The sequence below is a fragment of the Trichosurus vulpecula genome, chromosome 7 (assembly GCF_011100635.1).
Source record: "Trichosurus vulpecula isolate mTriVul1 chromosome 7, mTriVul1.pri, whole genome shotgun sequence".
Lineage (NCBI taxonomy): Eukaryota > Metazoa > Chordata > Mammalia > Diprotodontia > Phalangeridae > Trichosurus > Trichosurus vulpecula.
The window spans coordinates 270,412,249-270,440,042 of NC_050579.1; the positions used below are offsets into that span (position 1 = coordinate 270,412,249).

The 27,794-nt window shown below is 50.3% G+C and overlaps 1 protein-coding gene across 1 annotated transcript; it reads left to right on the top strand.

Moving 5' to 3' along the window:
* The first annotated feature begins 408 nt into the window (after window positions 1-408).
* Window positions 409-27,777, top strand: SYNGAP1 (synaptic Ras GTPase activating protein 1). Its single transcript, XM_036769460.1, has 18 exons — window positions 409-456; window positions 2,700-2,805; window positions 9,013-9,104; window positions 9,499-9,620; window positions 11,606-11,759; window positions 11,960-12,058; window positions 13,430-14,056; window positions 14,256-14,400; window positions 14,641-14,785; window positions 16,225-16,461; window positions 16,636-16,837; window positions 17,083-17,261; window positions 17,755-17,796; window positions 18,183-19,272; window positions 19,498-19,671; window positions 21,593-21,804; window positions 22,915-23,005; window positions 27,631-27,777. Exons 1-18 carry the CDS (start codon window positions 439-441, stop codon window positions 27,775-27,777), a joined length of 3,882 nt encoding a protein of 1,293 aa, XP_036625355.1. The 5' UTR covers window positions 409-438.
* Window positions 27,778-27,794: the final 17 nt, after the last annotated feature.

Genomic DNA, 27,794 nt, shown 5'->3' on the forward strand with positions numbered 1-27,794 from the left:
CCCTCAGAAGTATAATTACCCTTTTCAAATACTGGGGCTCTGTGTAGATCCCTTCTCCCACTAAATTCTTATTTCCCATATCCACCTAGGTGTGTAGAATCTCTTTCACCCTCCCTGTTTTCCCACATGTTCAGGTTCACCTTGTGTTCCTCCAGATTTTTCAGATGTCCCATCATCTGTGTCCCCCAACACGTGTAGTCTCTTTACCAATCCTGTCCCTCTCCATATCTATCTACAATGCTATTATCCTCTAAATATGAAAACTTCCCCTTATTCCATATTTGTCTCCCAGATATGTGGGGCCCCTTGACCCTTCTCTTTATCTATTTCTCAGATGTACGGGGACCCCCTATGCACCGAACCCAGTACGTTCATTCCCCATATGAACGTCCTGGCTGGAACCCCCGATTCTGCATCATCTCGGGGAATCAACTGCTCATGCTGGACGAGGAGGAGGTGAGAGGGAGGAAGGGAGGTTGCACAGAGGACCTTTCTTTAGAAGGGAAAGAATATGTAGGTTAAGAGGGGAAGGACAGTAAGGTGTAGAACAGAGAAAGAGGAGACAAATGAAGATGGGGGAAGATAGAAGGGATGAAGCATGAGACAGGAGAGCAGCAAGAGATATGCACATTCAGCCTGCACAGTGTCTGTCTCCATGTCTTGCTCACTGACTCCTATTTAGAGGTGAACCTTCATATCTGATCTCTGCACCGTCGTGGAGCAGATAACGTGCCAGGTAGGATGAGGAAGGACTGGTAGGCTGCATCGAGGGCTTGAGGTATCTAACTGGATGGAGGAGAGTTAGAGTAATGAGTAGAATGATGGAGGTGGCTGGAATTCTGGTTGGCTGGGTATTTAGGACTGAAATGAACAGAAAGGGGAAGCAGAGAGGACAGTGGTGGTTAGGTAAATCAGGGTGAATGCGAAGGAAGAACTTTATCGATTTAGGGTATTAGGGGGAACCAGGGGAGGGATAGAAGAACAAAGTAGAATAGTAGGACTATGAAGGCTAGATAAGTCAGGGATCTGAGGAATTAGGGGTGGCTGTGGAGCAAAGAGTAAGGAGGTGATGACCTAATGATTAAGGGGGCTGGGAATAAGGGGTATAGTAGAGACTAGACCGTGAGACCAGGGAGGTAAAAGTGAAGATGAGAACAAGAGGAAAAGACTTGGGAGACAGGGAATTGGGAGTAACCAGATGTTAGGGATGATTTGGAAGCCCAAGGAGGGGGGAGAGGTGATTTGGGAGCCTGAGGGTGAATGAGCAATTTGGGAGAGTCAAAGATGACTGCGGGACAAATGTGGAGTACAGGATAGTAAGAGGGTGGTGTCCTGATGATTCAGGTGAAGGGAGGGGAGCAGAAGGGTCTGAGGGACCAGGTAGATAGAGAGAACACCGGAGTGAATCAGGTAGCCAGAGAAGGCAGAGATAGTTGGGGAGTTACTGAGATCAAGGAAAAGTAGCCTCAAAAACTGGAAGAGATGGATAATAGGAATATGAAGAAGTCGCTAGGGGAACCCCGGGGAGTAGAGGGAAGCTTAGGGGCCAGGGACTTGAGTGCACAAGAAATGAGGGTTAAGGGGAAGAAAAAGATGATTTGGGGGCTGAAGGGCTGTGAGCAGGTCACGTGGAGTAACTGATAGATATCACAAGTGAGAACTGAAGCGAGAGAACTGGGGGCATTAGCAGCGGTGAGAAAGGCTGGGCGCGTTTCATTGAGGGAGAGAAGGAAGTCCAATGAGAGGTAATCAGATATAATTAGAAGGTGATGATAGGATAGTAGAAAGGATAATGGGAAGATAAATAGAGGAGGAATGCCAGGAGAGATATCAAAGGATGCCCATGAAGCCCCGGGGCTGCCTAGGGTAACCCAAAAGAAGGTTGATGAGTGAGTTAGGGGAAGTGGGGGTGAGGGTTAGTGGATTGAGGAGTTGTGTGTACAGTGACCACATTGGGAGATGGCTGGGAAGTGACACTGGCCTCTAGTGGTGGAGAGGAGAGATGATTAGGGAAGGGGGTTTGAGGAGGAACATGATGGAGATAAGGGCCCAAGCTTGGGGCTGTCAAGAGGAATGGATGTGTTAGGGAGAAGTGGGAGAAAGGTGATGGAGGACATAGGCGAATCATAATGAGACATGATGGAGCCTGGGGGAAGAAGTTAGAAGGTGTTAGAGGGGAGCCGGGTGGGCAGTAGAAGGGAACTGGGGAGAGGTGACCAGGGCCTTGGGGAAAGGGAGGGCTGGGTCCCAGTCTGGCCGAGTGCCTGGCTGTGGGAGGGAAACAAGCTGTGATCCTGATTAGAAATGCAGCTTCTGCTGCCCCCGTGACAGGCAGTAAAGGGGGCTGGGGGTGGGGACACTGGAGGATGAGGGAAACTGAAGGTCAATGGGAAACTGGACCAGGTGAACCCTGAAGCCTAGATGAATTGGAAGAAGGGCCGAGAAAGGCTGAAGAGAAACCTTTAGGGCGTATTGAAAGAAATGGAGGAGATGGGGAGTAGCGAAGGGGTGGGCGTGAGGAATAAAGGGTAGGAGAGGAATACACCCATCCACAGACAAACACAGGGTATGGCAGGAGGGGATATGAGGGTGAGATAGGGGCCATCATTTTGAACGTCTTTGATAAATGTTAATAGTTTTCCTGGTGGGGGAAGGGGAGTGTGGGCCACCCAGATCTGACCATATCCCCCATCCCATAGATACACCCCCTTCTGATCCGGGACCGGAGGAGTGAGTCCAGTCGAAACAAACTACTGAGACGAACAGTCTCTGTGCCTGTGGAGGGCCGGCCCCATGGCGAACATGGTACGGGGCTCTGGAAGAGAAAGCTCTCATGCCCCCGTGTGAGAGAAGGCTAAGGGGGGATGTGGGTGTGTGGGTGAGTGGGAGGGTGGCTCTTAGGCCAGGGGAGAGGAGGGCTTCAAAGAAGGTCCCCGAATTATCCATTTGGGGTGGGGGGGAGGATAAAAGGCCCGCGTCTTGGCTTCACCTTCCCTCTTCCACCCTAACTGTGAGATGTGCCTGGTTTCCGGGTGCTTATAAAAATAGTCTCCCCAGATCTTATGCTTCCTCCCCTCCGTTCTGGTCATCAGTGCTCCCCTACTGACGATGACCTAGTTCCTTCATCCCTCCTTTTATCCGCCTTCTCTCTGCTTCCCTCTGGCCCTCAACCTGGCCACGGTCTGCGGATCAGTCGGCCCGTCCTCTCTCCTCCCAGCCTCTCAGTGACTGCCTCTCTCTCCTCTCTCGCTTCCTTTTACACTTGTCTTCCAGATTCTCCTTCCCTCCTTCCTCCCCTCCCCCCTCCCCACTGGTCCCCCTCATCTCCTCTCACCCTCCTGATACCAGGTCCCTCCTGTCTCTGTGACCCAGCCGTCTCTACCCCTGCCTTTGCCTCTCTCTCGGCTGCTCCAACTCTCTCCTTCTTCCCATCTGTCTCTTTCCCTCCCTCTCTTCCCCCCTCCACCCCCCTCTTTAGTCATTTAAAAAAAGATTTTTGTCTTCCTGAGAAGTTCGCTTAAAAGGTTTCCATGGGAACGGTGAGGGGAGATGAAGGCAGAGAACATAGATCCTGCCGCCAAGGTGCAGAGAGACGCCCTCAGCCCCCGGAAACCACCCCCCATCTCCATCACTGCCCCCCGCCCCCCACCTTCGTCCCTGCCCCCTCGACCTCTCTCCATTTCTAGGACCCAGCCATGCGGCCGTCGTTTTTTTCCTCGGTCCCCACTCCCTCGAGGAGCCATGCGTCCTAGACCCTTTCATTTAAAAACCCCCACGCGTCTGGCCCTTTAGCCCCTCTGCTTGTCCTATCCCCTCCTCTGGTCGGCTCGGCCCTCGAGACCCTAACCACGCTGGTTTGGATCCGTATGGATGCCTTCACAGCTTCTGCCCATGAAGGATCTGGGGTGTGTGGGCAGCAGGCTGTGCATGGCAGATCCCTTGTATGCATGTCATGTTTGTCACGGATGTGTGTGGCACGTCTATATGGGTGCTGCCCTGTGTGCCCTTTCATGTGGTTTTGAACCCTACACCCACCGTCCACTGTAAACCAGAGAGCCCTTCCCCCTGCCCTTATCCACCCACTCCCCACTCACCCCGCCCCATCCTCTACCCTAGATCCTCTCCTTACCCTCTGTCCTCAGGGCCTGGGGGTCTCTGATTTTGGTCTTTTTAGGAGGGGTGTGTGTGTGTGTGTGGGGGGGAGATCTTCGGGGGAAGGGCTGTGTTGGAGAGTGTCCTCAGATATGGGTCTGTGGGTGCGGGTGTGTCCACCCATTAGGGGAAGGTCCTTCCGTGTGGGACAGGGCAGGGGAAAGGCTGAGGGTCATCAGTTGCGGGGGGGGGGGGGGGCTGTCTTTCCACGAGGGAAGGTCCATGGGGGGCATCCACCCGAAGGTGTGTGTGTATGGGGGCATCCTGTGGATGAGTGGGTGTCCATCCAAGCGTACATAGGGATATACTCGGGTAAAGGTGTTTGAGTGGGGGGGGGGGTCCACGGGGGAGGAGCGTCCACCCACGAGCGCGGTGGAGGGAGGCCGCGGTGGCAGATATCCCTAGGACCTTTGAGGGCGTGGAGGTTAATGTTTGGGGGCTCCACCTCCTTGGGGCGGAGCTGTGGCCCCACGTTTCCCTCCGTGCTTGGGGGGGGTCCTTACGGTGGGGGGGAAGGTGTGGGGGTCCCTGGTTCGTTTTGGGGGTCCCCCCTCCCCCTAACTCTCGCGCCGTCTCCGGGCGACGGGGCTCGTGACAGAGGCGGCCACGGCAGCAGCGGTCGCCTAGCAACGGCGGCGGGGCCCGGGCAACGGCGGCGGCGGCGGGAGCGGCGGCGGTCGGAACCGTTACCCGAAGCTGTCCCCGCGGCGGCCGTTCCCCCGGTGGCCCTTCCCGGCGCCCCCGCCCCCATCCCGGGCCGTGGGAGCCGAGCGGAGCCGAGCGGAGCCGAGCCTGGCCGGACCGCCCCCCTGCCCTCCGTGCCCCCCACCCCCGCCCCACCTCGGGGCGGGGGGCCCCTCCCCCCCTCCGGGGACCCCCGTTCCTTCTTCCTCCTCTTCCTCTTCCTCCTCCCCTACTGACCCCCCGCGGGGGGGGCGGTGCGAGGTAAGGGCGGGGCCGGGGCGTGCGGGCGGGGCGGGGGCGCGTGGCGTTGGGGAGAAGCGGCGTGCGGGGGGAGGGGCACGCGGGGGCGCGCGTGTGCGTGGGCGCGCGGGGGGGAGGGGGAGGCCGGGAGGCCGCTCGGCGGCGGCGGCGGCGGCGGCAGCTGCTCCCTCCGCATGTTCTCGCTGCATCTTCCGAGTGGGGGGAGTTATGGTAACGGGGGTGGGGGGTGAGCGCTGGGCTTTCTGGGGGGGGTTGGGGTCGGATTTCTTGGCACTTGCGGGGGGCCGTTGGAAGGTCCCGACAGCCGAGGGCGGAGGGGATAGTGTGTCCGTAGCCTCCGTGTGTTTCTGTTCTTTTCACGCGTGTGTTCTTGCCTGTGTGTACTCGTGTCTCTCTCTTTTATGCATATACCCTTGTGCGTGCAAGCGTGTCCACCGTGCAAGAGGTGTCACCGTCTCCTTCGGAGGCTCCCCGTGTGCAGTGCATGTCCGCTGGGGCCGGTGACCCCGGCCTGATGACTGTCTGTGCCTCTCCGTGTCCGGCTGCCTTGTCACCTCTGACCCCGGGTGCACGGATGTCATCCCCGTGTTTGCCCCAGCGTGTGTCCCAGTGCGCCTGCTGGCTCGCACATGCATGAGCTGGTGCTGGCCACAGCTGTCCAGGGTGTGCCTGGGTGCGAGAGGTGGGCAGAGTGGGTTAAGTGTGCCCTTTTCTATGTATGAAGCATCTTGGGTCCAGAGTAATAGATGTAGGCAAGATCTCGCCCTTTCCCTGGCCTGGGAAATGGAAAAGTGAGTTGAGGAGGGCAGAAGAAAAACTTGGGGAGAAAATCAAGGAAAAGAGAGAAAGCTGGGAAGAAAGGCAAGAGTCGAGGGAGAAGAAGGGAGCCAGAGAAAAGTGGAGGATGGGAAAGGGGAGAAAGACAAGAGTCAAAGAGAGGAGAGGCAGGGTGATGGAAAGGAAAAACCTGAGATAGGAAACTAAATTTGGGGGATAAGGGACAAAAGGAGGAAAGGAAAGGGAAGGAAAAAAGAGCCAAGGCCTTCTTAGGGGATAGAGGGTCTGTGAAGGAAGTGAGGAAGAAAAATGGCAATTTGTCTGCTGTTGGGCCTATGAGAAGCCATGAAGAGTAGAATCAGTGTAGGCCTTCCAGGAATGGGATCTGTATTAGTGTGGGGCCTGTCATAACAGTGACTGTCAGTATAGGTCTGTCAGCTCCTCCCTTTCCTGTCCCCAGCACAGATCTTGTCCCCAATAACCCTCTTCCTCCTTTCTCCGCCCCAAAGTCCCACCGCTTCTGGCAGACTAGTATGAAGTGTATATTGTTCAGCTTGTCCTGGCCCCTTTTCCATCTCTTCCACCGGAAAGTCAACCAGAGTAGCTTATTGGCAAAGAGATGCTTGGGGAGAAAGGAAGAAGGAAGGTTAAGGACTTGGGAACTGGAGGACTGGAAGGGGGGAAGAACTTTTGAGGTAATGACAAGATGAAGGAGGTTGGTAGGGTGGTAGCCCAGGCGCTTGCTCTGTGTGTGTGAGGCAGTTGTGTGTACATGGGGTGTATACGTGTGTGGGTGTCTGCACAATGCCTGTGTTACGAGTCTGTGTAGGTGGTGTGTCTGTGTACATTGCGTGTAGAGATGAGGTGTGGAGACATGGAATTCTGTATGCTTATAAGCAAGTTCTGCACGTATACGTATGTATGTACTGGATTTTTTCACTTGGCATCTCTGTTCTTAACTCTGTGTTTTTGTCCCATCTTCCCCATGCCTTTTTGTGTCTCTTTCTGGGTACCTATTTATAACCACATGTGTCTTCTCTGTGTACCTGTGACCAGTGTTTGAATTCACAGATATGTGTTTCTGGCGATTCTTATATGCATATATTACTTTCTGATATGCCTGAAATATTAGCAAATTAATGAATTCTTCTGATTATCCTTAATTTCCAAAAACTGCATATTCATTTGTTTAAAGTTAAATGTTATGTTTTGATTAGAAATGTTTCAGATAAAAGTATTGGCTGAGCTGGTTTTAGAATGCTGACGACCTAGATAGTGTAACGTTTATGAATGTGATTCATTCTTTTAGTAATGGTTATTGGACCCCAACCTGTTAAGTTAAAAAAAGTTTAATTGAGGTATAAACAGAAGAGTAATGAATTTGCTAATTGTTCCTGACTTTTCTAGAACAGTAAATATGAATTAAGAGATAGGAAGAAACAAATGGGATCAGTGGAGTATCAGCAGTGTGAATGGAGGATGTGTACATCTGTTTGTGGGGATGTGTGTTGGAGGTTACAGTGTATCTGCATGCCAGATATTTGCATGGGGTTAAATGTCTTTCCATAGTGTGCCCACATTGTAGCTAAGAGCCAAGTGTGTATCCTCATGTTATAGCATTCCCCCAGTTAAGCACACATTCCCACATCAGCACTTCGCATGTAGGTGTCTGAGTCTAAGCATGTTGTGTACGGTCACCTCTGTTTCTGGCTCTAAGCATGTGTTACCATGTTCCAGTGCTCAAGGCTGTCTGTAGGTCTGATAAACATATATATATACATATATATATTCTCACATATTTTCCATGTTCTCCCCACACATGTGCCTGTATAACTAACTGTGTCCCCGTGATACACACATATGTTCCCAAGGGACCAAGTATATGTTCCCGTCATGGTGTTAACACGTCAGTGCAGGCCTCTCGCACTGGCATTTGAGAGGTGCATGGACGCTATGTATGTCCCAGTCTGGGCCAGTTCTCAACCACAAAGACAGATCTTTGTAAAAAGATAGAGATGGCCTTTTGGGCTCCCCTCTTCCTGTTCTGGAATGCACAGAGTTAACAAGCGGCTCTTCCTGCCCCCCCTCCTCCTTCCAGCCTGTAGCTTCTTGTTGCCGTGGTGATGGTGGCCCCGCCCCTGATGCAGCACCTGCCCCCCCATTGGCTGCAGTGGTGACTGTGGGGCTGGGTGGGGGGAGCCCGGGCCTGGGCAGCCATTCTGGAGCTGGAGCCGGAGCTTTAGCATCCCCCCTTAAGCCCCTCAGAATTCCCTCAACCCCCACCCCAGCCCCTCCAAATTCCCTGGGATTCATTAGCTTCAACATCCGTCCCTCCAAACCATCCTTCAGTAACCTCCCGGGGGTCAGAACCTTATCGGCGTTCAACCTGCCTCCTCTGCCCTTCCCCCTACTTGGGAGCCCCAATATTCTCCCAGCCAACCTCACTTTCTTCTCCCCTTCCCCTTCTTTGTCCATCTTTTTTTCCCCACCCCCCTCCAGAGGCTACTGCAGTCGAGGTGGAACCAGTCTCTTCTACCCACTACCCACATTCCATTCCCCACCACTTCTCCCTTTTCTTAGGATACTTCCTCTTCTAGCCCACATACCCTCACTAGGTCCCCAACAACCCGGTGACAGCCCCCCCCACCCCTTCCCAGGCCAAGGAGGGGGGAAATGGGGAGCAGTCCTGGCACTCTGAACAAGCAAGGCCCCCAGGAAGGAGAAGCGGGTTGATGATGTCCCCAGCTGGAGGGGGACTGACATTTGACCTACCTCCTCTCCAGCTATGTCCCCTGAAGGTGTAGAAGGGAGGGTACCGGAAAGACAGCCTCCCTAATCGGCAGATATATTTCACTACCCAGGGTCTCTCTGACCCCACTAGCTATGTCCTTCTACTGACTGCCAGCCAAAATGATGGGCATAGGGCCTCCCACCCCTTCTTTGTCTGGGGGCTCCGGCTCTAGCTCCTTACCCCCACCTTCTCGCTGTCATCACCGCTGCTGTTCCTGCTGCTTTCCGGGGGGTAGGTGAGGCTGGGGTGGAGGGAGGGGGAAAGGGAGAATTTAGGGGAAAGGGTACAGACATGGGGTGACATCTTCCCCCCTTCCTATCTCCTCTCCCCCCCCACCTCCCCTTCAGAATACCACCTGGGCCGATCCAGGAGGAAGAGTGTCCCTGGAGGGAAGCAATACAGCATGGAGGCCGCCCCCGCGGCCCCTTTCCGGCCGTCGGTGAGTGAGTGACTGCACCCCTGCCAGATGTGGTCCCAGCTAGGCTCTCCCTCCCCCTCAGTCTCAGCTGGTATCCGTGGTTTCTGGGAAAGGGGGCAGGGAGGAGTGTGTGTCTGTCTGTCTGTCTTGTGTCCCCACCTCCTCCACATCCCTTCTTTTCAGCTCTGTCCCGTGCTTCTTTGACCAGCCTTCCCATGTTCTCTTGGCTGAGATGTGTATATAGGAACTGTGAGCAGGCATGATGTTCTTCTCCCTCTAAGGTTTCCCTTAGCTTCCACCCGTTCGTTCCCAAGGTATCTCTCCCTGGTTGTTGAGGTGGGAGGGCACTGCTGACCTTGCCTTTCTCTCCCTTCCCTTTCAATCCCAATCTTTCTATTCCCCACCCCACCCCCAGCAAGGCTTCCTGAGCCGGAGGCTGAAAAGCTCCATCAAACGCACAAAGTCGCAGCCCAAACTTGACCGGACTAGCAGCTTCCGACAGATCCTGCCTCGATTCCGCAGTGCTGACCATGACCGGTACAGTGGCTAGGGTTCGAGCTAGAGGAACATAATATTGTGGGAGGGGGGCAGATGGTTGAGAAAAAACAAGCTCACAGTTATGGGGGAGGATTACCGTGGGTCAGAAGGAATGGAGGAAATACTAAAGGTGTACATAGGTATTTATACATAGGAAAAGTGGGGTGCTGGGTTACATAGATAGACAGTGATCTGGGTGATGGTGGGGATAGTATATATTGGCAAATGGAAAGATGATGGCAAGTCCAGGTTGTATATACAGGTTTCAGAAGGACTGAGGTAAGGCTAAACAGAATATACAGGCTGGTAGAAGGAAGGTTTGAAATGGGGGAATGGATGAGATGGACTGGGGTGTTGGTAACATACAGGTGGATAAAATGGGAGGGAGAGAGGCTATGAGTTAGTGGGGAATATACATGGGTTCAGAAATGGATGAAGCTGGGATAGAAAAGTCACAGGAAGGGCCAAACAGGGTGAAGCCAGTAGATATGATTTTATAGGCTGAGTTTTTTTGGGGAGGGGGAGGGGTTTAGATTGAAGGGATAAAGCTGAGATGAGGTGAAAAATACAGGTTAACAGGGAAGGGGCTGAATCTAGGGGGAAATATATACCTGGACAGGGCTACCTTTGATAAAGTAGGGGGGAGGGGGTAATCTACCAGTGTCTGTTTCCATTTCTTGGAGTCTCTCTTCCCACTTTGCTTCCTTTCCCCCATCCCTCCTACCCCCCAGGGAGAGCCCTATCCTACCCTTCCCCCATGTCTAGCCACCCCCAGGGTTGGGCAGGTAGAGAGATTGGGATAAGGTGAGTCATATATCGCCCCCCCCTGCTCGCTCCCTCCCCCCCCCCCGCTGAAAAAGCTGAATTTAGGGCCAGTGGGGGGTGAGGGCATGGTATTCCTGGCCGCGGGGGCGGGGGGCCGGGGGAGCGTGGTGCTGACGGCAGCCAGAGCCCGGGATGACGGGGCTGCTATAAATAGTCTCAAGGAGGCTCCCACACCCGAGTTCCCCCCTCCCTCTTCTCTAAGACTCTCCACTCCTTCCCCTTCCATCACTAGTCCCCATGCTCTAGTATCTCAAGGCTTTTTATTATTTCCTATTCTCATGGGGAACATGGGACAGGAATCTATCCCTTCTTTCCATTTCTCTCTCCTCTCCCATCTCTCATCTCCTCTCCATTATTCCATCTTTAAATCTTCCTTTTATAACTACCCTGTTTTTTTTTCTATTCCCTTTTATCTACCTGTCTTTCATCCTTTCTTCCCATTCCCCTTTCTCTCCCCTATTTTACTTCTCCAAATTAATTCCTAGTACCCCATTCCTCAATTTCTCTGCCTCCTAAAGCTTCCTGAATTGAGAACTTGTCTCTGAAGTCACACAATGTCTCTGGTCCATCCTCATCTCCTTTGTCTCATATCACATTTTATCCTGTTTTCTTTTCTGCCAGCATTCAGCTATGTACTTAAGGTGTTATGTATATAACAGTATGTTTTTGAATACCCCTGCCCCAAATTTCAAAGCCTATCAATACATAAGGATTTTTATAGCATCTCAAGAGTTCTTCCCTTTCCTCCACCCTGAAACTTCCTCCCCACCCCATCTCCCAAGAACTGGATGAAACTTATCTGTCTGTATTCCTGTCTGTGTGTGTCTGTAGCTCTGTGTAAGGAATGTGTATACAGGCAGATAGAAGGGCTGTCATGCCCTCAACTCCATGGGGAGAGAGTTAGTTAAAAAAAAAGATCCATGTTGTTTGCACATGTATAATCTGTATCGGATTGTTTGCTGTCTTGGGGTTGGAGGAGGGAGAAAATTTTGGAACTCAAAATCTTACAAAAATGAATGTTGAAAATTATCTTTACATGTAATTGGAAAAAAATAAAATACTATTAAGTGGAAAAAAAGAGAAAAGAGGTAAGGGGTGGAAACATAGGAAAAAAATCCATGTATGTTCCAATTCTGTACCCTTTCCCACTCCCTTTCCAGGGCCCGGTTGATGCAAAGCTTTAAGGAGTCTCACTCCCATGAGTCCTTGCTGAGTCCCAGCAGTGCAGCTGAGGCTTTGGAACTCAACTTGGATGAAGACTCTATCATCAAGCCCGTGCACAGCTCTATCCTGGGCCAGGAGTTCTGCTTTGAGGTGGTGGCCAGAAAATGGGCTGTGGAGGGGAACCAGACAAGAGATAGGGGTTTCATTAGAGGGAATCAGGGAAAGAAAATGGCGGAAAGCTGCAGAGAGTTAAAGGAGGAGAGAGCAAGCCGTTAGGGGAGGCGTTCTCCAACCTCTGTGGCTTTTCTTCCTTTGGAGATCTCACCTGTCTATCCTTTGTGCTCTTCCAGGTGACAACATCATCAGGGACTAAGTGTTTTGCCTGTCGCTCTGCAGCTGAGAGGGACAAATGGATCGAGAACCTGCAGAGGGCAGTGAAACCCAACAAGGTATTAAGAAGAAAATCAGAAAGACTAGGGAGAGAAATACATAAAGGAAAAGAGGAGAAATCAGAGGATGGAAGACAATCTATCCTTTTTCTCTGCATCCTCCATTTCTCTCATCTTCTCTCCCTCCCCTCCTCCCTTTCCCCAATCAGTCCTACAGCCTTCGCTCACCTGTGGACTTTTAGACCTCAGAGTTCTTGTAGTTTAACTTCCCTCCTAATGCAACAAAATAGGACCTTACAGAGTCCATGGATGTAGAGCTGGAAGGTATCTTAGAAGCTATTTAGCCCAAACCCCTTATTTTACGGTCTGACGAAACTGAGGCCCAAAGTGGTTAAGTGATTTGTTACATGATAGGTAGTAGATAACAGATAGGATCTGAACCCAAGTCCCCTGACTCCAAAGCCAGTACTGTGCTGCACCAGGTGGGGCATCTGGCTTCTGCTTGAACACTCAGTAGTGGGTATTTTCTTTTGATGTTAACACATTTATTAAAAGGCAGCTATACTTATTTTTAAAAATCCTTACATCCCTTATGTTGAATAAAAAAATAAAATCTGCATCCCCATAACTTTCCCACTTTGGTCCTTATTCTGCCTTTGGAACAACAAACCTAATGATTCTGCTCCTTTTTTTGAATGAGTCTTTCAAACTTTGGAAGATAGCACACGGCACAGTGTAATCCAAAGAGCCCTGGCCTGCAGTTTGGGAGCCAGGGGGCCCAAGCTTACTGCTGCTGAGAACTGCGACCTTGGAGGAGACAATTCACTTCTCTGGAAGTCGCACGAAAATGACCTCTAAGGCTGCAAAGGCCAGCTCAAAAATTTAATGTTTGTGCCTGAAGTCTTCTTTTCTCCAGGTTAAATATCCTGAGTTCCCCAACTCCTTTATCTGTGACACTGTTTCCCAACTCTTCACTGGCCCTTCTCTGGAACGTATCCTAGGAGGGTTTGGGTCAGTGCTTCCTTTAACCTGAAAACCTGGCTAACGTCATATTAGTTTCTTTGGTACTTGTGTCATAATCATGACTCTTGAAATTAGACTGACTACAGCTCCAGGGGTTGGTTTTTAACATGAATTGCTGTTAAATCAGATATCCCCTATCCTGTACTCAGATAATTGATTTTTAAAAATCTAAACATAGGACTTTACATTTCCCCCTACTAAATTCTCTTTTGGTTACATCCATAGATTCTGCCTGTCCCGACCTTTCTGAATCCTGATTCTGCCATCCAGCACATTAACTATTCCTCCTAGCTTTGTGATCTGCCTTGCTGTCTTTATCTTTCCCCCTGCCCCTCTCTCTCTTTGGGCATCTCTGTCTCTTACCCGCTTGTCTCATATTTGTCTCATACTTCTGTGCCGTCGTGCCAGGATAACAGCCGACGTGTGGACAATGTGTTGAAGCTGTGGATCATAGAGGCCCGGGAACTGCCCCCCAAGAAGCGGTATTACTGTGAGCTGTGCCTGGATGACATGCTCTACGCTCGAACCACCTCCAAGCCTCGGGCAGCTGCTGGTGATACGGTCTTCTGGGGTGAACACTTTGAGTTCAACAACCTGCCAGCTGTGCGCTCACTTCGGCTGCACCTCTACCGCGACTCGGACAAAAAACGCAAGAAGGACAAAGCGGGCTACGTGGGCCTGGTGTCCGTGCCTGTGGCCAGCTTGGCCGGCCGACATTTCACTGAGCAGTGGTTTCCTGTCAGCCAGCCGGCGGGCAGCGGTGGCTCTGGGGGTGCCGGAGGTGGCTCTGGAGGGGGAGGGGGTTCTGGTGGCTCAGGGGGCAAGGGCAAAGGAGGCTGTCCTGCTGTTCGGCTGAAAGCGCGCTATCAGACGATGAGCATCCTACCCATGGAGCTGTACAAGGAGTTTGCTGAGTACGTCACCAATCATTATCGAATGCTGTGTGCTGTACTAGAGCCTGCGCTGGGTGTTAAGGGCAAAGAAGAAGTGGCCTGTGCCCTGGTGCACATTCTGCAGAGTACAGGCAAGGCCAAGGTAAAGCTTGGACTGATGTGGAGAGGGGAGGGGAGGAATTCTAAGGACAACTGGGAGTGAGGAGAGTAGAAGAGAAGAGGCTGGTTACTAAGGGAAAGGAGGCTTTTGCCTTCACAAATGTCATTTTGCAGTGCTAGGGTGAGGGGTCAGAGATGGTATCATTTCTTCAGACTGACCCTTGCACTTTTTTGGCACTCAGGATTTCCTTTCTGACATGGCCATGACCGAGGTGGACCGGTTCTTGGAGCGAGAGCACCTCATATTCCGCGAGAACACACTCGCTACTAAAGCCATAGAAGAGTATCTGAGATTGATTGGGCAGAAATACCTCAAGGATGCCATTGGTATGGCACTTAGCTCAAGAAGCCCAGCCCACAACATCCCTACTTAGTCCTAGATCCTAAACCTTATCTTTCACAGTCCTAATCCCCCAACTGTAACCTCTCGTTATAATCTTTCCCAGCGCAGATCCTCTAGGACCCCAGCCCCTGACCCACTTGACTTCTTGACCTACCTAGCCTTGACCTTTTCCTCTGTCCTTGCCTTGGAGATTGTGACCTTTCCTGTGGTGGTGTGTCTCACAGGGGAGTTCATCCGAGCTCTATACGAGTCTGAGGAGAACTGTGAGGTCGACCCCATTAAGTGCACAGCATCCAGTCTGGCTGAGCATCAGGCCAACCTTCGTATGTGCTGTGAGTTGGCCCTCTGCAAGGTGGTCAACTCCCACTGGTGAGACTTGGGACACTGCTGCGGGGGGATTCATTTGACACATATGTATTGAGCAAGTGAAGGAAACAAAATCATATAAGAAACGCTACCTGCCCCCCCATATGAATTTAGTCTAGTAAAGGAATATCCAAATTCCCAGATAGCTTTATGAAACATAGCAGCAAAAGTGCATATGTGTGTGGCACAAAGGAAGTACTCTAGGAATTCAGAGGCCACTTCTTGGATAGGGTGATCAAGAAAAGTTTCATGAAGGAAGTAGAATTTGATGTGGGTTTTGAAGAATGGGTAGGATTTCCATACGTGGAGATTGGAGGATGGGATGATCACTCCAGGCAGAGAGAATGGCAGTAGTGAAGGCACAGGGATGTGTCTAGGGAGTAGCAAGTAAACTTATTGGGCTGGAGTGTTAGGGAGCACGTAGGAGTTCTGGAAGATGGGATAGGAAAGCTGTAGCTGGAGCCAGAATGTGGAATGCCTTGACTATCTGGAGAGGAGTTGGAACTTCACTCAGTAGGTAAAGGGGAGATATGGATGAATTTTGAGCAGGATAAACACATGACCAAAGCACTGCATTAGTAAAATTAATCTGCCTTTGGTGCGTAGGTTCAGGTGGGATGGGGAGACATGAAGCAGTAAGGGCCAACTAAGAGGCTATTGTAAAAACTATCCATAAAACCATAAGGGCCTGAATTAAGGGGGTGTCAGTGTGAATGGCGAAGAAGGAACAGATGTGAGCGAGGTTATGAAAGAAGAATTGAGATTTGGTGACTGCTTATAGGGAATAGGTGGGAATCAAAGGTTTGTGGGTTTTAAAATGTTGGGTGACTAGGAGAATGGTTGTGCCATTAACAGAAATTGGGACATCAAGAGAAGCAGCTGAGTTGGGTTAAAAAAGGTGATGAGTATAGTTTTAGAAATGTTGAGTGTGAGGCAGTGATGGAATGAAATGGGAGTGGGGGTGGGGGAAAGAGTGAGCCCTGGCTTGTTTCAGGGCTTTATAGATTAAGCGTTGAGACTACTAGTCCCTGTTTCCTTGTAATCCAAAAGAGTTGGGTGTCTAAGCACCTTGTATCTTATTAAGTGACTCCCCATCTCTATTCCATCCTTGTCTCCCCCTGGTGTCTGTGATTCTGTCCTCCCCATTTTCTCCCCTGGCTTTATCTCACATATTCTTCTGTCTCTCTCTTCCCTGCTCCACCTCTCTATACCTCTTTTTCTTTTCACTTCCATTTCTTTCTTCTTCCATCTTTCTCCCACCCTATCTCCTTCTCTTCTGCACCCTGTCCCTCTCCCTCCCTTCCTTCCCTGTCTCTCCTCCTGTCTTTCCCCTTAATTCTGTCTTCCCCCCTCAGCATGTTCCTTGGGACCTGAGGGGTCTCTGGGACTCAGTCCCGGTCTCTCTCTCTCTTTCTCTCTCTGTCTCCCCTCCCCTCCCCCAGTGTGTTCCCGAGGGAGCTGAAGGAAGTCTTTGCATCATGGCGACTTCGATGTGCGGAGCGGGGCCGAGAAGATATTGCTGACAGGCTGATCAGCGCCTCACTTTTCCTACGCTTCCTGTGCCCAGCTGTCATGTCCCCTAGCCTCTTTGGCCTTATGCAGGAGTATCCTGACGAGCAGACATCACGTACCCTTACCCTCATCGCCAAGGTCATACAAAACCTGGCCAACTTTACCAAGTGAGGGACACTCCATGGGGAGGGCATGAAGGGGAAAAGAAACCATGATCCTTCAGGGAATCATTGGAGAAACCCAGATCCTGGCAGATTCTGCACCCACAAAATCCCTGAGATAGAGCACGGGTGTTTGAGTATGTGTGTGTATAAACCCCCAACTCTTGACTTTCTGGTTAGGTTTGGCTCAAAGGAGGAGTATCTGGCATTTATGAATGAATTCTTGGAGCTGGAGTGGGGATCCATGCAACAGTTCCTGTATGAGATTTCTAACCTGGACACACTCACCAATAGCAGCAGCTTTGAGGGATACATTGACCTGGGTCGTGAGCTTTCCACACTGCATGCCTTGCTCTGGGAAGTGTTGCCGCAGCTGAGCAAGGTGAGAGACCTTCCCCTCAAGGTTCCTTCCAGAGACATTTGCTACCTCAGATACCCCTTTAACTCCAGAGACTACCTGACCCTTAGGCATAGATTTCTTCTAAATCCCACTCCCACCCCCCCCCCCCCCCAATAACCATGTCTTGATCTGTGAAGTACTGCCAGAGTTTATGAAGGTCATAGATACTCCTTCCAGCCCTGGAGACACTCTTAAAGGTCGTGAACGTCTCCCCATTATCCTTTTAGGAGGCGCTGCTGAAGCTGGGCCCACTGCCACGCCTTTTGAATGATATAAGCTTAGCACTGCGGAATCCTCACATACAACGGCAGCCTAGCCGTCAAGGGGAGCGATTACAGGCCAAGCCTATGGTACTTCGTGGGCCATCTGCTGAGCTGCAGGGCTACATGATGCGGGACCTCAACAGGTGAGAACCTTGATCCTCTCGTTCACATTCTGTCCTCTAGGGGTTCCTCCATCAGGGACTCCTCCCTCCTACCCCAGCTCTTCCCTGAAGTACTGACTATATGCACCACCAGGAGAGAGGGAACCCCTTCCCTGGATCCCAGAGCCCTGTCCTTGGCAGAGCTAGTTCGTGTGCTAGAGAAAAAGAGAGAAAGACTAAGATACTCATGGATAGAGAGAACTTCATAGGCAGAAGTCCTTAGTGATAAAGACCTAGAACATGAGACACTGGGAGCTCTGGGGCAGGGGTGGGAATCGGCCCCAACTGGAGGGAGGAGTAAGCAGTCTATTTCTGATGATCTTTCCCTCTGTCCGTCCGTGCTTGTCCTTCTACCATCATTCTCCTTCTGTCCATACATACCCATCCCTTCATCCCTTTTTCTCCCTCTGTGCATCTGTGCTCATTCCTCTCCCTTTCTGCATCTATGTGTATTCCTCTATCCATCTCTCTCCAGCTCCATCGACCTTCAGTCCTTCATGGTTCGAGGCCTCAACAGGTGAGGGGCTCTCCCCTCCCCCTGTCCCTCTTCTCCTTTCCTCTTTCCTTCCTTCTGAAACCCCCTCATCTCCTCCATATCTACCCCTCAGCTCCTTTTCCTCTCCCTCAGTTCTGCCCTCTCCTTCTCTTCCCATTGTCCCCTCCCACAGGCCCTTATTTTACCTATCTCCTCCCCACTTCTCTCCTTCCAGTGTCCTTTCCTTTAGTTCCTCATCCCCCTCTCCCCAGTGTCCCTTCCCCTAACCCCACTTCTCTTCCCTAGGTTTCCCCTTTTCTCCCCATGAGTATCCTTGCTTGGGTCATGTTGGGCTGTGTCCTTCTGGTACCACTGGACTCACCATCTGCCTTGGTCTTTGCCCTGCCCTTCCCCCTGTCTTTTTACAGCTCCATGGACATGGCCCGCCTCCCCTCCCCAACCAAGGAGAAACCCCCCCCACCGCCCCCAGGAGGGGGTAAGGACCTGTTTTTCGTGAGCCGTCCACCCTTGGCCCGCTCATCCCCAGCTTACTGCACGAGTAGTTCAGACATCACTGAGCCAGAGCAGAAGATGCTGAGTGTCAACAAGAGCGTGTCGATGCTGGACCTACAGGGCGATGGACCAGGTGGCCGTCTCAATAGCAGCAGTGTTTCCAACTTGGCTGCTGTTGGAGATCTTCTGCATTCCAGCCAGGCTTCCCTCACGGCTGCCCTCGGGCTCCGGCCTGCACCTGCTGGGCGCCTCTCACAGGGCAGCGGCTCCTCCATTACAGCTGCTGGCCTTCGACTGAGCCAGATGGGTGTCACCACCGACGGTGTCCCTGCTCAGCAGTTGCGCATCCCGCTGTCCTTCCAGAACCCACTCTTCCACATGGCAGCTGATGGTCCTGGCCCTCCAGGGGGCCATGGAGGAGGGGGTGGCCATGTTCCACCCTCCTCTCATCACCACCACCATCATCATCACCAGCACCACCATCGAGGTGGGGAGCCCCCTGGGGACACCTTTGCTCCTTTCCATGGCTACAGCAAGAGTGAGGATCTGTCTTCTGGTGTTCCCAAGCCACCTGCTGCCTCCATCCTGCATAGCCACAGCTACAGTGATGAGTTTGGTCCTTCAGGCACTGATTTCACTCGACGGCAGCTCTCACTCCAGGACAACCTCCAGCACATGTTGTCCCCACCCCAGATCACCATAGGCCCTCAGAGGCCAGCCCCTCCAGGTCCCGGAGGAGGGGGTTCTGGAGGAGGAGGAGGAGGAGGAGGAGGAGGACAGCAGCCCCCACTGCAGAGGGGCAAATCCCAGCAGTTGACAGTCAGCGCTGCCCAGAAGCCCCGACCATCTAGTGGAAACTTATTGCAGTCACCGGAGCCCAGTTACGGTCCTGCCCGTCCCCGGCAACAGAGCCTCAGCAAGGAGGGAGGAGGAGGAGGAGGGGGCAGTGGGGGCAGCAGCGGTGGAGGAGGGGGTGGGGGGCTTAAGCCCTCCATCACTAAACAGGTGAGGAGACAAAAGGATGGAGTCAAATGGGGGATGGGAGGAGAGAAAGAGGGAAGGAAGGAACTGAGACCAGGGAGCTGGAGCTGAGAGTTTAGGCTTGGAAAGGGGTAGGCGATCTGTAGAGTCTGGGTTTGTGCTTGATGTTACACACCTGATCATCTCACCTGCACCTAGCCGTGCTTCTTTTGCTATGTATATTCTGCTTTTCTTCCTGCCACACTCCAGCACTCTCAGACACCATCCACACTGAACCCCACGATGCCAGCCTCAGAGCGGACAGTTGCTTGGGTCTCCAACATGCCTCACCTCTCAGCTGATATCGAGAGCGCACACATTGAACGTGAAGAGTACAAGCTGAAGGAGTACTCCAAGTCTATGGACGAAAGCCGGCTGGATAGGGTACGCCTCCTCCCCCATCTCAGATCTTCTCTCTCTCTGTGGACCCTTCCATGAGCTTTCCACTAGGATATCTCATTATATACTCTCTTAGCTGCAGCTGTACACATCAGAGGCCTGTCATCACTTTTAGGCAGGACAAGGGCATATGTAACCTCTGGAGATAAGAGTCCTGGGTTGGGTGTTTCAGGAGTTAAGTAAAGATAAATCTTTCGTTTTCAGAATATTCCCAGCCTAAAGAGATATAGTTCTCACTCTTGGGAAGTTTCCTGTCTGATGGTAAAACATAGTCCCCATGCATAGCAAGTTCCCAATATAATATGGGGACCCGTCTCCTACCCTTGAGGAGTGCCCAAGGACAGAAGGAGGAGCCATGTGGAAGAACATGTGGGCAGATTAGCACGGTGCAGAAAGCACTGGACTTGGAGTCAGGTAGACCTGGGCTCATCTGGATCCCACCTGTGACCGTTATTAGGTGTGTGATGACAGACAAGTCATTTACCTAAGCTGGAGTTTGCTCTTCTGTAAAATTAGAAAGTTGGATTCCTTATCCTTTGGAGTCTCAGCTTTAAGCCTGTGATCTGTGTAAAATATATAGTCAATTCTGGTTTTTTTTTATCTTGAAAGTCATATATTTTGTGGATTATCCACAGTAAAATTTTAAATCCTGGGTTTAATGCCACATGCTCAAAATTTCAGTAACTTGTGCTCAGGGAAGGAAAATTTCCCCCACCCCTCAATTTTTTAAGCATTCAAAATATACATTATATTTGAATTGTCTTGTACTGTTACTGTTCCACGTACACAGTGGAGCTGATGTATAATAAATGACAGAAATGCTTTTTAAAGAAGGGCTGAGGGGTGTTGAGGATTATGTTGAAGATTGGGTAGGACTAATCAGGAAGGCTTCTGCAGGAAGAAGGCCACTTCAAGCCCACGAGAGTGAGGTTGGAACTGGGGTGGGGGGTGGTGCTTCATAGAAAAGCAGATTAACTAGAAGGAAGATTTTGGGCTGAGGCCGAATGGAGGATAAGAGTGGAAGAACAGGAGTTAATCAGGGAAGGTTTCCCTGAGACTTTATCTCCAAGGGGGAAATTTGTAATTCTAACTCCTTTCAATAAAGACAGGTCAGTAGGTAAAAGTGTAACCTAAAAGATTTCAGCCAGATGAGGGGGGTAAATGAGGGCCTCCTTGAGAGAGAATACTTAGGAAAGATTTTCAGCATTGAGAAAAGTCTGTGTCGGATTAGGTGTGAGCTCCCTGAGAGCAGGGGAATGGGCAGGGTTCTCCCCGAACTTGGAATTTTGTGATCACTGACATAGAGAGAGGACTTTTTCCATTTCCTAGCCTCAGACCCTACATACTGCTTTGAATGGAGAAGCAATGGACTCCTGATTGATGACACCTCAAGGGAAGGAGACAGCCCAGACAAGAGAGTCAAACATAGGCCTACCCTTTCCTCTCTTCCATGTATTCTGGGACTAGGGCAAAGAGGCAATGTTAAGAAAAATTGAGGGGGGGGAGAGTCTTTGACTTTACTTCCTAGGAAAGGGGCTTAGATTAGATGGAAAGATTCTAAAACTCCAGATACATGTAAAGGTACATTTCTGTTTCTCTGAGTATGTGTACATAAGTGTCTGTATGTATACATGTTTATGTTCCTGTGTGTATACCTGTGTGAGCATTACTGGGCTTCTATCCCCATTCCCTAGATGTGTGACATCAGGGTGGGTTGGGATCTTCCCCGACAGGAGAGAGGAGGGGCATGTGTGTACTCAGCAGGAGTGAAAACAGTGGGCTTGGACTTTCTTTAAAACGGAGTGTAACAGGGTTTAAATGATGTAGTGGGAGGGGAAAGGAGTCCATGTTTGGGTCAGGGTCAGAGCTGTCCCTCACAGTGCGGGGTGGTGTGCCCGGCGGGCAGGTGAAGGAGTACGAGGAGGAGATCCATTCGCTGAAGGAGCGACTGCACATGTCCAACCGGAAGCTGGAGGAGTACGAACGGAGGTTGCTGTCCCAGGAGGAACAGACTAGCAAGATTCTGCTGCAGTACCAGGCAAGGCTGGAGCAGAGTGAGAAGAGGCTGAGGCAGCAGCAGGTGGAGAAGGACTCGCAGATCAAGAGCATCATTGGCAGGTGAGGGGCGGCCTGGGAAGGGAGGGGTGACAGAGTGTGATTGAAGAAGAGAATCAAGCTTAGCCCCTTGGGAGGACAGAGTCACATTCATCCCAGAAGACACAGATGCCTCTCACACCCACAAATGTTACCTCTCTTTTTAAGAGAGAACCCTTCTGAGGGATACACATTACCCCAGGAAAAAGATGTTTCCCAACCCCTAACCCCTATAGTATTTCGGAACTTACTTCTGAATTCTTAGAAAATCGTTAGAAAACTCTCCACTGCCTCCACTTCCCTGTATCCTGGGAGGGGACTGAAGACCTTAGATATGCACCCTCAACCAAACCTGGTCATCACTGTCTTCTCTCAAACTTCATAAACCCCACCTTTCCCATTTCTGGGGTGTAGTGGACTGTCCATTCTCAGAAAGGAACTTCTAAACTTCAAAGAATGACTTCTCATCCTCAGCGAGTATTCTCGGGCCTGAGGCAATGAATGCTCTCAGTACAAAGAACCACGTTTGGGAACCCTCTTTAGACTAGAAGAGAAGTAGTGGGAGCGGGGGTGCCATAGGGTAGGGTGTGATGGTAATGGAGATGTTGGGAAGAAATACCTCAGGACGGATTTGGGGCTGGGGGCAGTGAAGCTGCCTTTGGCATAAGGGGTTTCTGGGAGGAGAGGTGTCATTCCATTTCTAAGGGGGAATCCTGGGTGAGTACAGAGTAACCGTAGGGCTAGAGGAAGGATCCTGGAGGGAATCGTAGTGAGTCAGCAGTGTTAAGTGGTTACCAGAAGGGACATGCAAAGGGTCATCGTTTCATAACCCTTCAAGAGTTACAGGGAGCCTAAGAAATCATTTATTCTGCCTGATATGACTGTTATGACATCCCAGATGAATAGTCATCCAGTCTTTGATTATTTCCAATTATAGGGAACTACTAGGAGATGGTTGTGGAATGTTTACAAATAATTGTAGTTCCTGGAGAGGGTTGTATAAATGGTTTCTGGGAATTCTTGAGGGGAATAGATATTGGGGGTGTTTCTGTAGGAGGAGGGACGGTTAGTATTATTTGGGTGGGATCTGAGCGCCCTGCCCCCCATTAACCCCACTGAAGCCCGTCCCTTCAGGCTGATGCTGGTGGAGGAGGAGCTGCGCCGGGACCACCCCGCCATGGCTGAACCGCTGCCTGAGCCCAAGAAGAGGCTGCTCGACGCTCAGGTGGAAATTACAATGTCATTTATCTTCTCCGTGTCCCATCCCCATCCATCCCACTGTCCTCTGTGCTCCCAGTGCCACCAGTAAACCCATTCCAATTTCTAGCCATCCCACTTTCATCTGTGCCTAGTGCTCTTAGTGAATCCTCCAGTGACCCCATTGTCATTCCATTGTCTGTGCCCCAGTCACTCCCAGTAACATCCATCCAGACAGTACTCTGACCCTTCCTGTCTTTCCCACTCCTTTCTATATCCTAGACCCTTCTTTCAGGCCCCTAATATTACTGTCCCTAGCAGAGGTGGAAAATTCTGCCTTCTAGGAGCTATTCTGTGATAAAGGATTACAGAAGCTATAATTCCCTGTGACAGGAGGGAATGTAGCAAAGGATGCTAGAGTCTGTTAGGAGTTCTTGGTGGGATTGATAATCCCTGTCATAACGTCAGTTGTCTTGGCTACTGATTCATGATTTCCCTGACTACCCGATTTCTCCCAATGTCTACATCCTCTTTCAGCTGCTTTTAAGGTGGTCCTTAAATATAAGCACACCCCTTTCCCAAAGTCTTTGAGAATGTACTTACCCCTTGGTCCTCACTGATTACTGGCTAACTCTACTATATGAACTCGTTGACCTCCCCAACCCCTGCCCTGGCCTTATTTTTAAGCCTTTTCTCTTCTGCCAGCAAGCATTTCAGGGCCACACCTCCCTGACATAAGTTTCTTCATTAGCCCTCTGACCCTACCTTCATTTTAACCTTTGGACATCATCCCATCCCTATCTTACTCTCCTTGACTTTACATCTTTCCACCCACTTGACTTCAGTCTGACCCCTGATCCCACTGCCCCTCCCCCCAGGTTCAACACTTCAGGTTCCTAATCCCTGATCCCATGACCCCACTCTCTCCCCCTGCAGCTCCTCATCAGGTAATTCTCCTGGTTCCGCTTTGGCTACGGGCGGAGGACACAGGGGGAGGTGACTCCGGACCACAGCAGGTTGGTCATGAAGCCCACTTCCCTCCACTCCCAAGAGACCCCTCTCACTCAGATAGCATACACAACTACCTGCCCTCCACAGAGAGGATGCCTTTTCTTCAGATTGGTTCACATCCACAGGAATTTTTCCCCATGATACTCACCCTCCTGAGATACCACAAAGGATGCCCTTCAGATTCCTCATTAATATATCCAGACATCCAATCAAAGTTCCAAAACACTTCCCTGGAGATACTTCTCTAAGAGCATTTACAGAAATCGCATCCCACAGAGAGACCTGCTTGACATATTCAGTAATCTTCCCCTCCCCCCACACACAAACCAACCTACCCTAGAGAGAATCCCCTTTCCCTACACAAAGGTAGCCTTTCCCTCACTACCTTATCCCTTTCCTCTCCTCCTTCCGCCATTGACATCTGTCACCCCCCATTTCACCAGTGCAAATACTGAGCTTGGGAAGTTAGGGGAGGGGAGAATGTTATAGAGGCTAGGGCTGATGGGTTAGCGGTTCCTTCATCATAGGGACCATGTCGATTGCAGCAGGTAGGTGTGTAAGGGGTTGGGAGGGATTTTCTCTCTTTACCTTTTCTATGTATCTCTTCCCAAACCCTTTTCTCTCCCTCCCTCCCTCACTTCTTCCTTTCCTCCCCTTCCCCTGTTTTTCCTCTTCCCTTCTTTTCTTCAGCGTGAGGGGTGGAAGGCATCTAAGGTTTACGACTCGATTTCTTAGTGGAAGTGGAGTGTTAGAAGTAGGAGCTGAAGCAGAGAGAGTTCAAGCAATACTAGAGAGGAAGGAATGGATGGGACTTGAGAGGGAAGGGAATGGGAACATCGCTAAAAGTTGCTTTGAAAGGGTTGTACATACAGATAAATGTCTAGACATGAAATCAGTTACTGGGATAGGCTTGTCTTAGTAGACAGGAAAAATGTCCCTCTGAGATCCAGGGGTCTTATTCCTATATAGAGTTGCCTGGTGGATAAAACCTGAAAACCATGTAAAAAGCCCCGCCCTCCTTTGCCTAGCACATCCTGCTTTCTCTGGTCAGTAGCCCTGTCACCACCCTCTAGACTGTGGACTTTGCGTAAGAGACAAATGGGTTTTGCACCTAAAAAGCCAGTGAAGTGATGGGTTCAGATCCCATCTCTGCTGCTTAATTTCCTGTATGACTTTGGGCAAGTCACTTCTCTCTGGGTTTCAGGTTCCTCCTCGAGGGAGTTGAACTAAATGAACTTCTAAGTTCTCTCAGTTCTAAGATGTCTTTCCAACTCTATGTTTCTGTGAAAATGAATGGGAACCTGTTCTGTTAACTTCTGGTCTCATGATAACTATTAAGATGTTTTATTTTAATTTCTTATTGATCTGCAATAGTGAGGTTCTTATATTGTTATTTTAACTTTAACGGCCAGCTCAACTTTTCTCTCAGGTATGGTTACTGATAAATAAATGCAAAAATGCGAAATAGGACCTCACTATTTAAAGGAAACTTGTGATTTATAAAATGAATAATCAAATCATAACCTAATTTATCTACTTCCTAAATTTGGGTGTATGGAAGTGTATAGGGGGCATGCCTCTAGTCTGTTCCCAGCCGAATCTCCAGAGGAAAGAGGGGTTTGAAATTCCCGTCCTCCCTGCCTCACTCCCCACACACCCAGGATTCCCTAAAATACTTTATTATCGCTTCTCTTCTGACAGCTCTCCAAGAAAAAAAGTATAAAGAATGTATGCTAGACATATTGCAGGTTGAGAGAAAGGGCAGCTCAGTTTAGGATGAGGGATTGGTGCCCTTGTGAGAGGTGAGCTATTTGTTCCTAGGGTAGAGGAAGGGGAGCTCATCTCTGGGTAGGAGTGACAAATTATACCTTTCCTTCAATTTTATGATTCCTCAGGGAGTAGTCAGATAAACTTCATATTTCAAATCTTACTCTCCGAAGGCAACCATAAATAATTTGAGATTTAGTCTGGACCACGGTGTTTGGATTATCTGCTGTTCTGTTTCCCTGCCATTAAAAGTAAATTGGTTTGTGCTTGTATTAGGTAAGAGTCTGAGAAGAATTTTAGACAGCTCTTTCATTCCTTTCCAGCAAAAGAAATAGAAGCAGGTGGGTAAGAGCAGGACTGGGAGTTAGGTGCCCCTCTTGGACTGTGAGAGTGTAGTTAGAGATCAGGCTTCCAAGCCAGGGAGACCTGAGTTCAAGTCCTGCCTCTGACACCCAAATGACTTTCTTTGACCCTGGCAAGTCACTTGACCTCATAGTGAGCTTAGGAGAGGTTCTTTACCTAGGAGTTCCCTATACCAGTGAAATCACACGTCTAGCCTCTATCCCTCTTTGATTTTAAGGCTAAGCAGAATAACTGAAGGAAACATGATGGGCTTGAAAAAAAGGTGAGGACTATTCAGGTTTCTGGCACTACAGAGACTGGAGGGGAAGGAGTTACTGCTCTGGCCCCTAGTCATTTCTGATGTAAGAATGAGGGGGAGACAGCCACTCTTTCCTGTTATTTTAATAACGTTTCCTCTCAATAGGATTGTACTCTTCAAATCCTCTCCTCACATGGGTGACCCTCCCTAATTTGGAATATATTCTAATGGGGAGAAGGCTGGTCTTAAACAAAAGACATCTGAGTGATAGAGCATTTAAAAGAAATGGAGTTATTATTTTAAAACACATACAGTAACAAACTAAGCTAACAGTGTTTCCTAATTGAGGCCCTTAGGAAACCTGATTTAATGAATACACAGGAAAGAAAAGTTTGTTCTTTCGTATAGGTTCAGTATCTCCCCTGCAGTCGTAATTCTGCCATTAATTTGCTCAGCACACCCTTTCTTCATGGAAAAAAGGAAACTTCAGTCCATTCTTTGTTCATGTTATCGCAGATTCTAAGCCAGTGGGGGTCCAGATTAATGAGTTTTTTTGTACAGCCCCCCAATACTGCCCCTGTTCCCTTGTCACAAAATTCCTAGCAAAGTTCAGAGTGTATCCAGGCAAAGTTATGAGGCGTATTCAGGTAAGGATGAAGGTGGTTAGGTTAGTTGTGGAGGAGGCAGGATTAGAAAATAGCTAGCATTTATGTAGGACTTTGGGGCCTTACAAATATTATCTTATTGAATTCTCACAACCACCTTGGGAGGTACGTGTGCTATCATTGTTCCTGTTTTACAAATGAGGAAACTGAGGCAGGCCTAGATAGTAAATGACTTGCCCAGCGTCGCACAGCTCATAAGTGTCCCAAGTAGGATTTGAATTCAGTGTTGTCTGGTCTTTAGATCGAATGTTCTATGGGCCACTCTGTGCCTTTTAGCTGTCTAGATTACACGGGGTCCTTTATTCCTCTGAGCTAGTTACTTGGTTTGACTCCCTGGTTTAAGGGCCCTCATCTTGTACAAGGGGATGTGGGTCTGGAGGAAAGGATAATACCTTCCTCTCCCCTCTCTACCCCCTCAGAGGATGCAACTTCTTTGATGAAGGTGAGAAATGAGATGTATGGGGAGGGCTGAGGGAGGAACAAGAGGGTGAGTCCTGGGGTTGGGGCGGAAGCCATGGTTGTTGGGGAAGGTTGGTTGGTGGGGACAGAAATGAGGACCCCTTGAAGCGTCTCAATAAGTCCGCGCTCTCCTTCTTTGGTGTCTTGCAGGAGAGGCAGCTTCCCACCCTGGGTCCAGCAAACCCGCGTGTGACGCTGGCTCCCCCCTGGAATGGCCTGGCTCCCCCACCCCCACCACCCCCACCCCGGCTGCAGATAACAGAGAACGGCGAGTTCCGAAACACCACGGACCACTAGTCCACCCAGCCTCATTG

Bases quoted from the DNA above. Each gene is read 5' to 3' on its own strand.
- SYNGAP1 (XM_036769460.1), top strand. The intron at 9,105-9,498 runs GTGAGTGAGTGA...CCCCACCCCCAG, and splicing joins CGGCCCCTTTCCGGCCGTCG to CAAGGCTTCCTGAGCCGGAG. The intron at 12,059-13,429 runs GTATTAAGAAGA...CCGTCGTGCCAG, and splicing joins GGGCAGTGAAACCCAACAAG to GATAACAGCCGACGTGTGGA.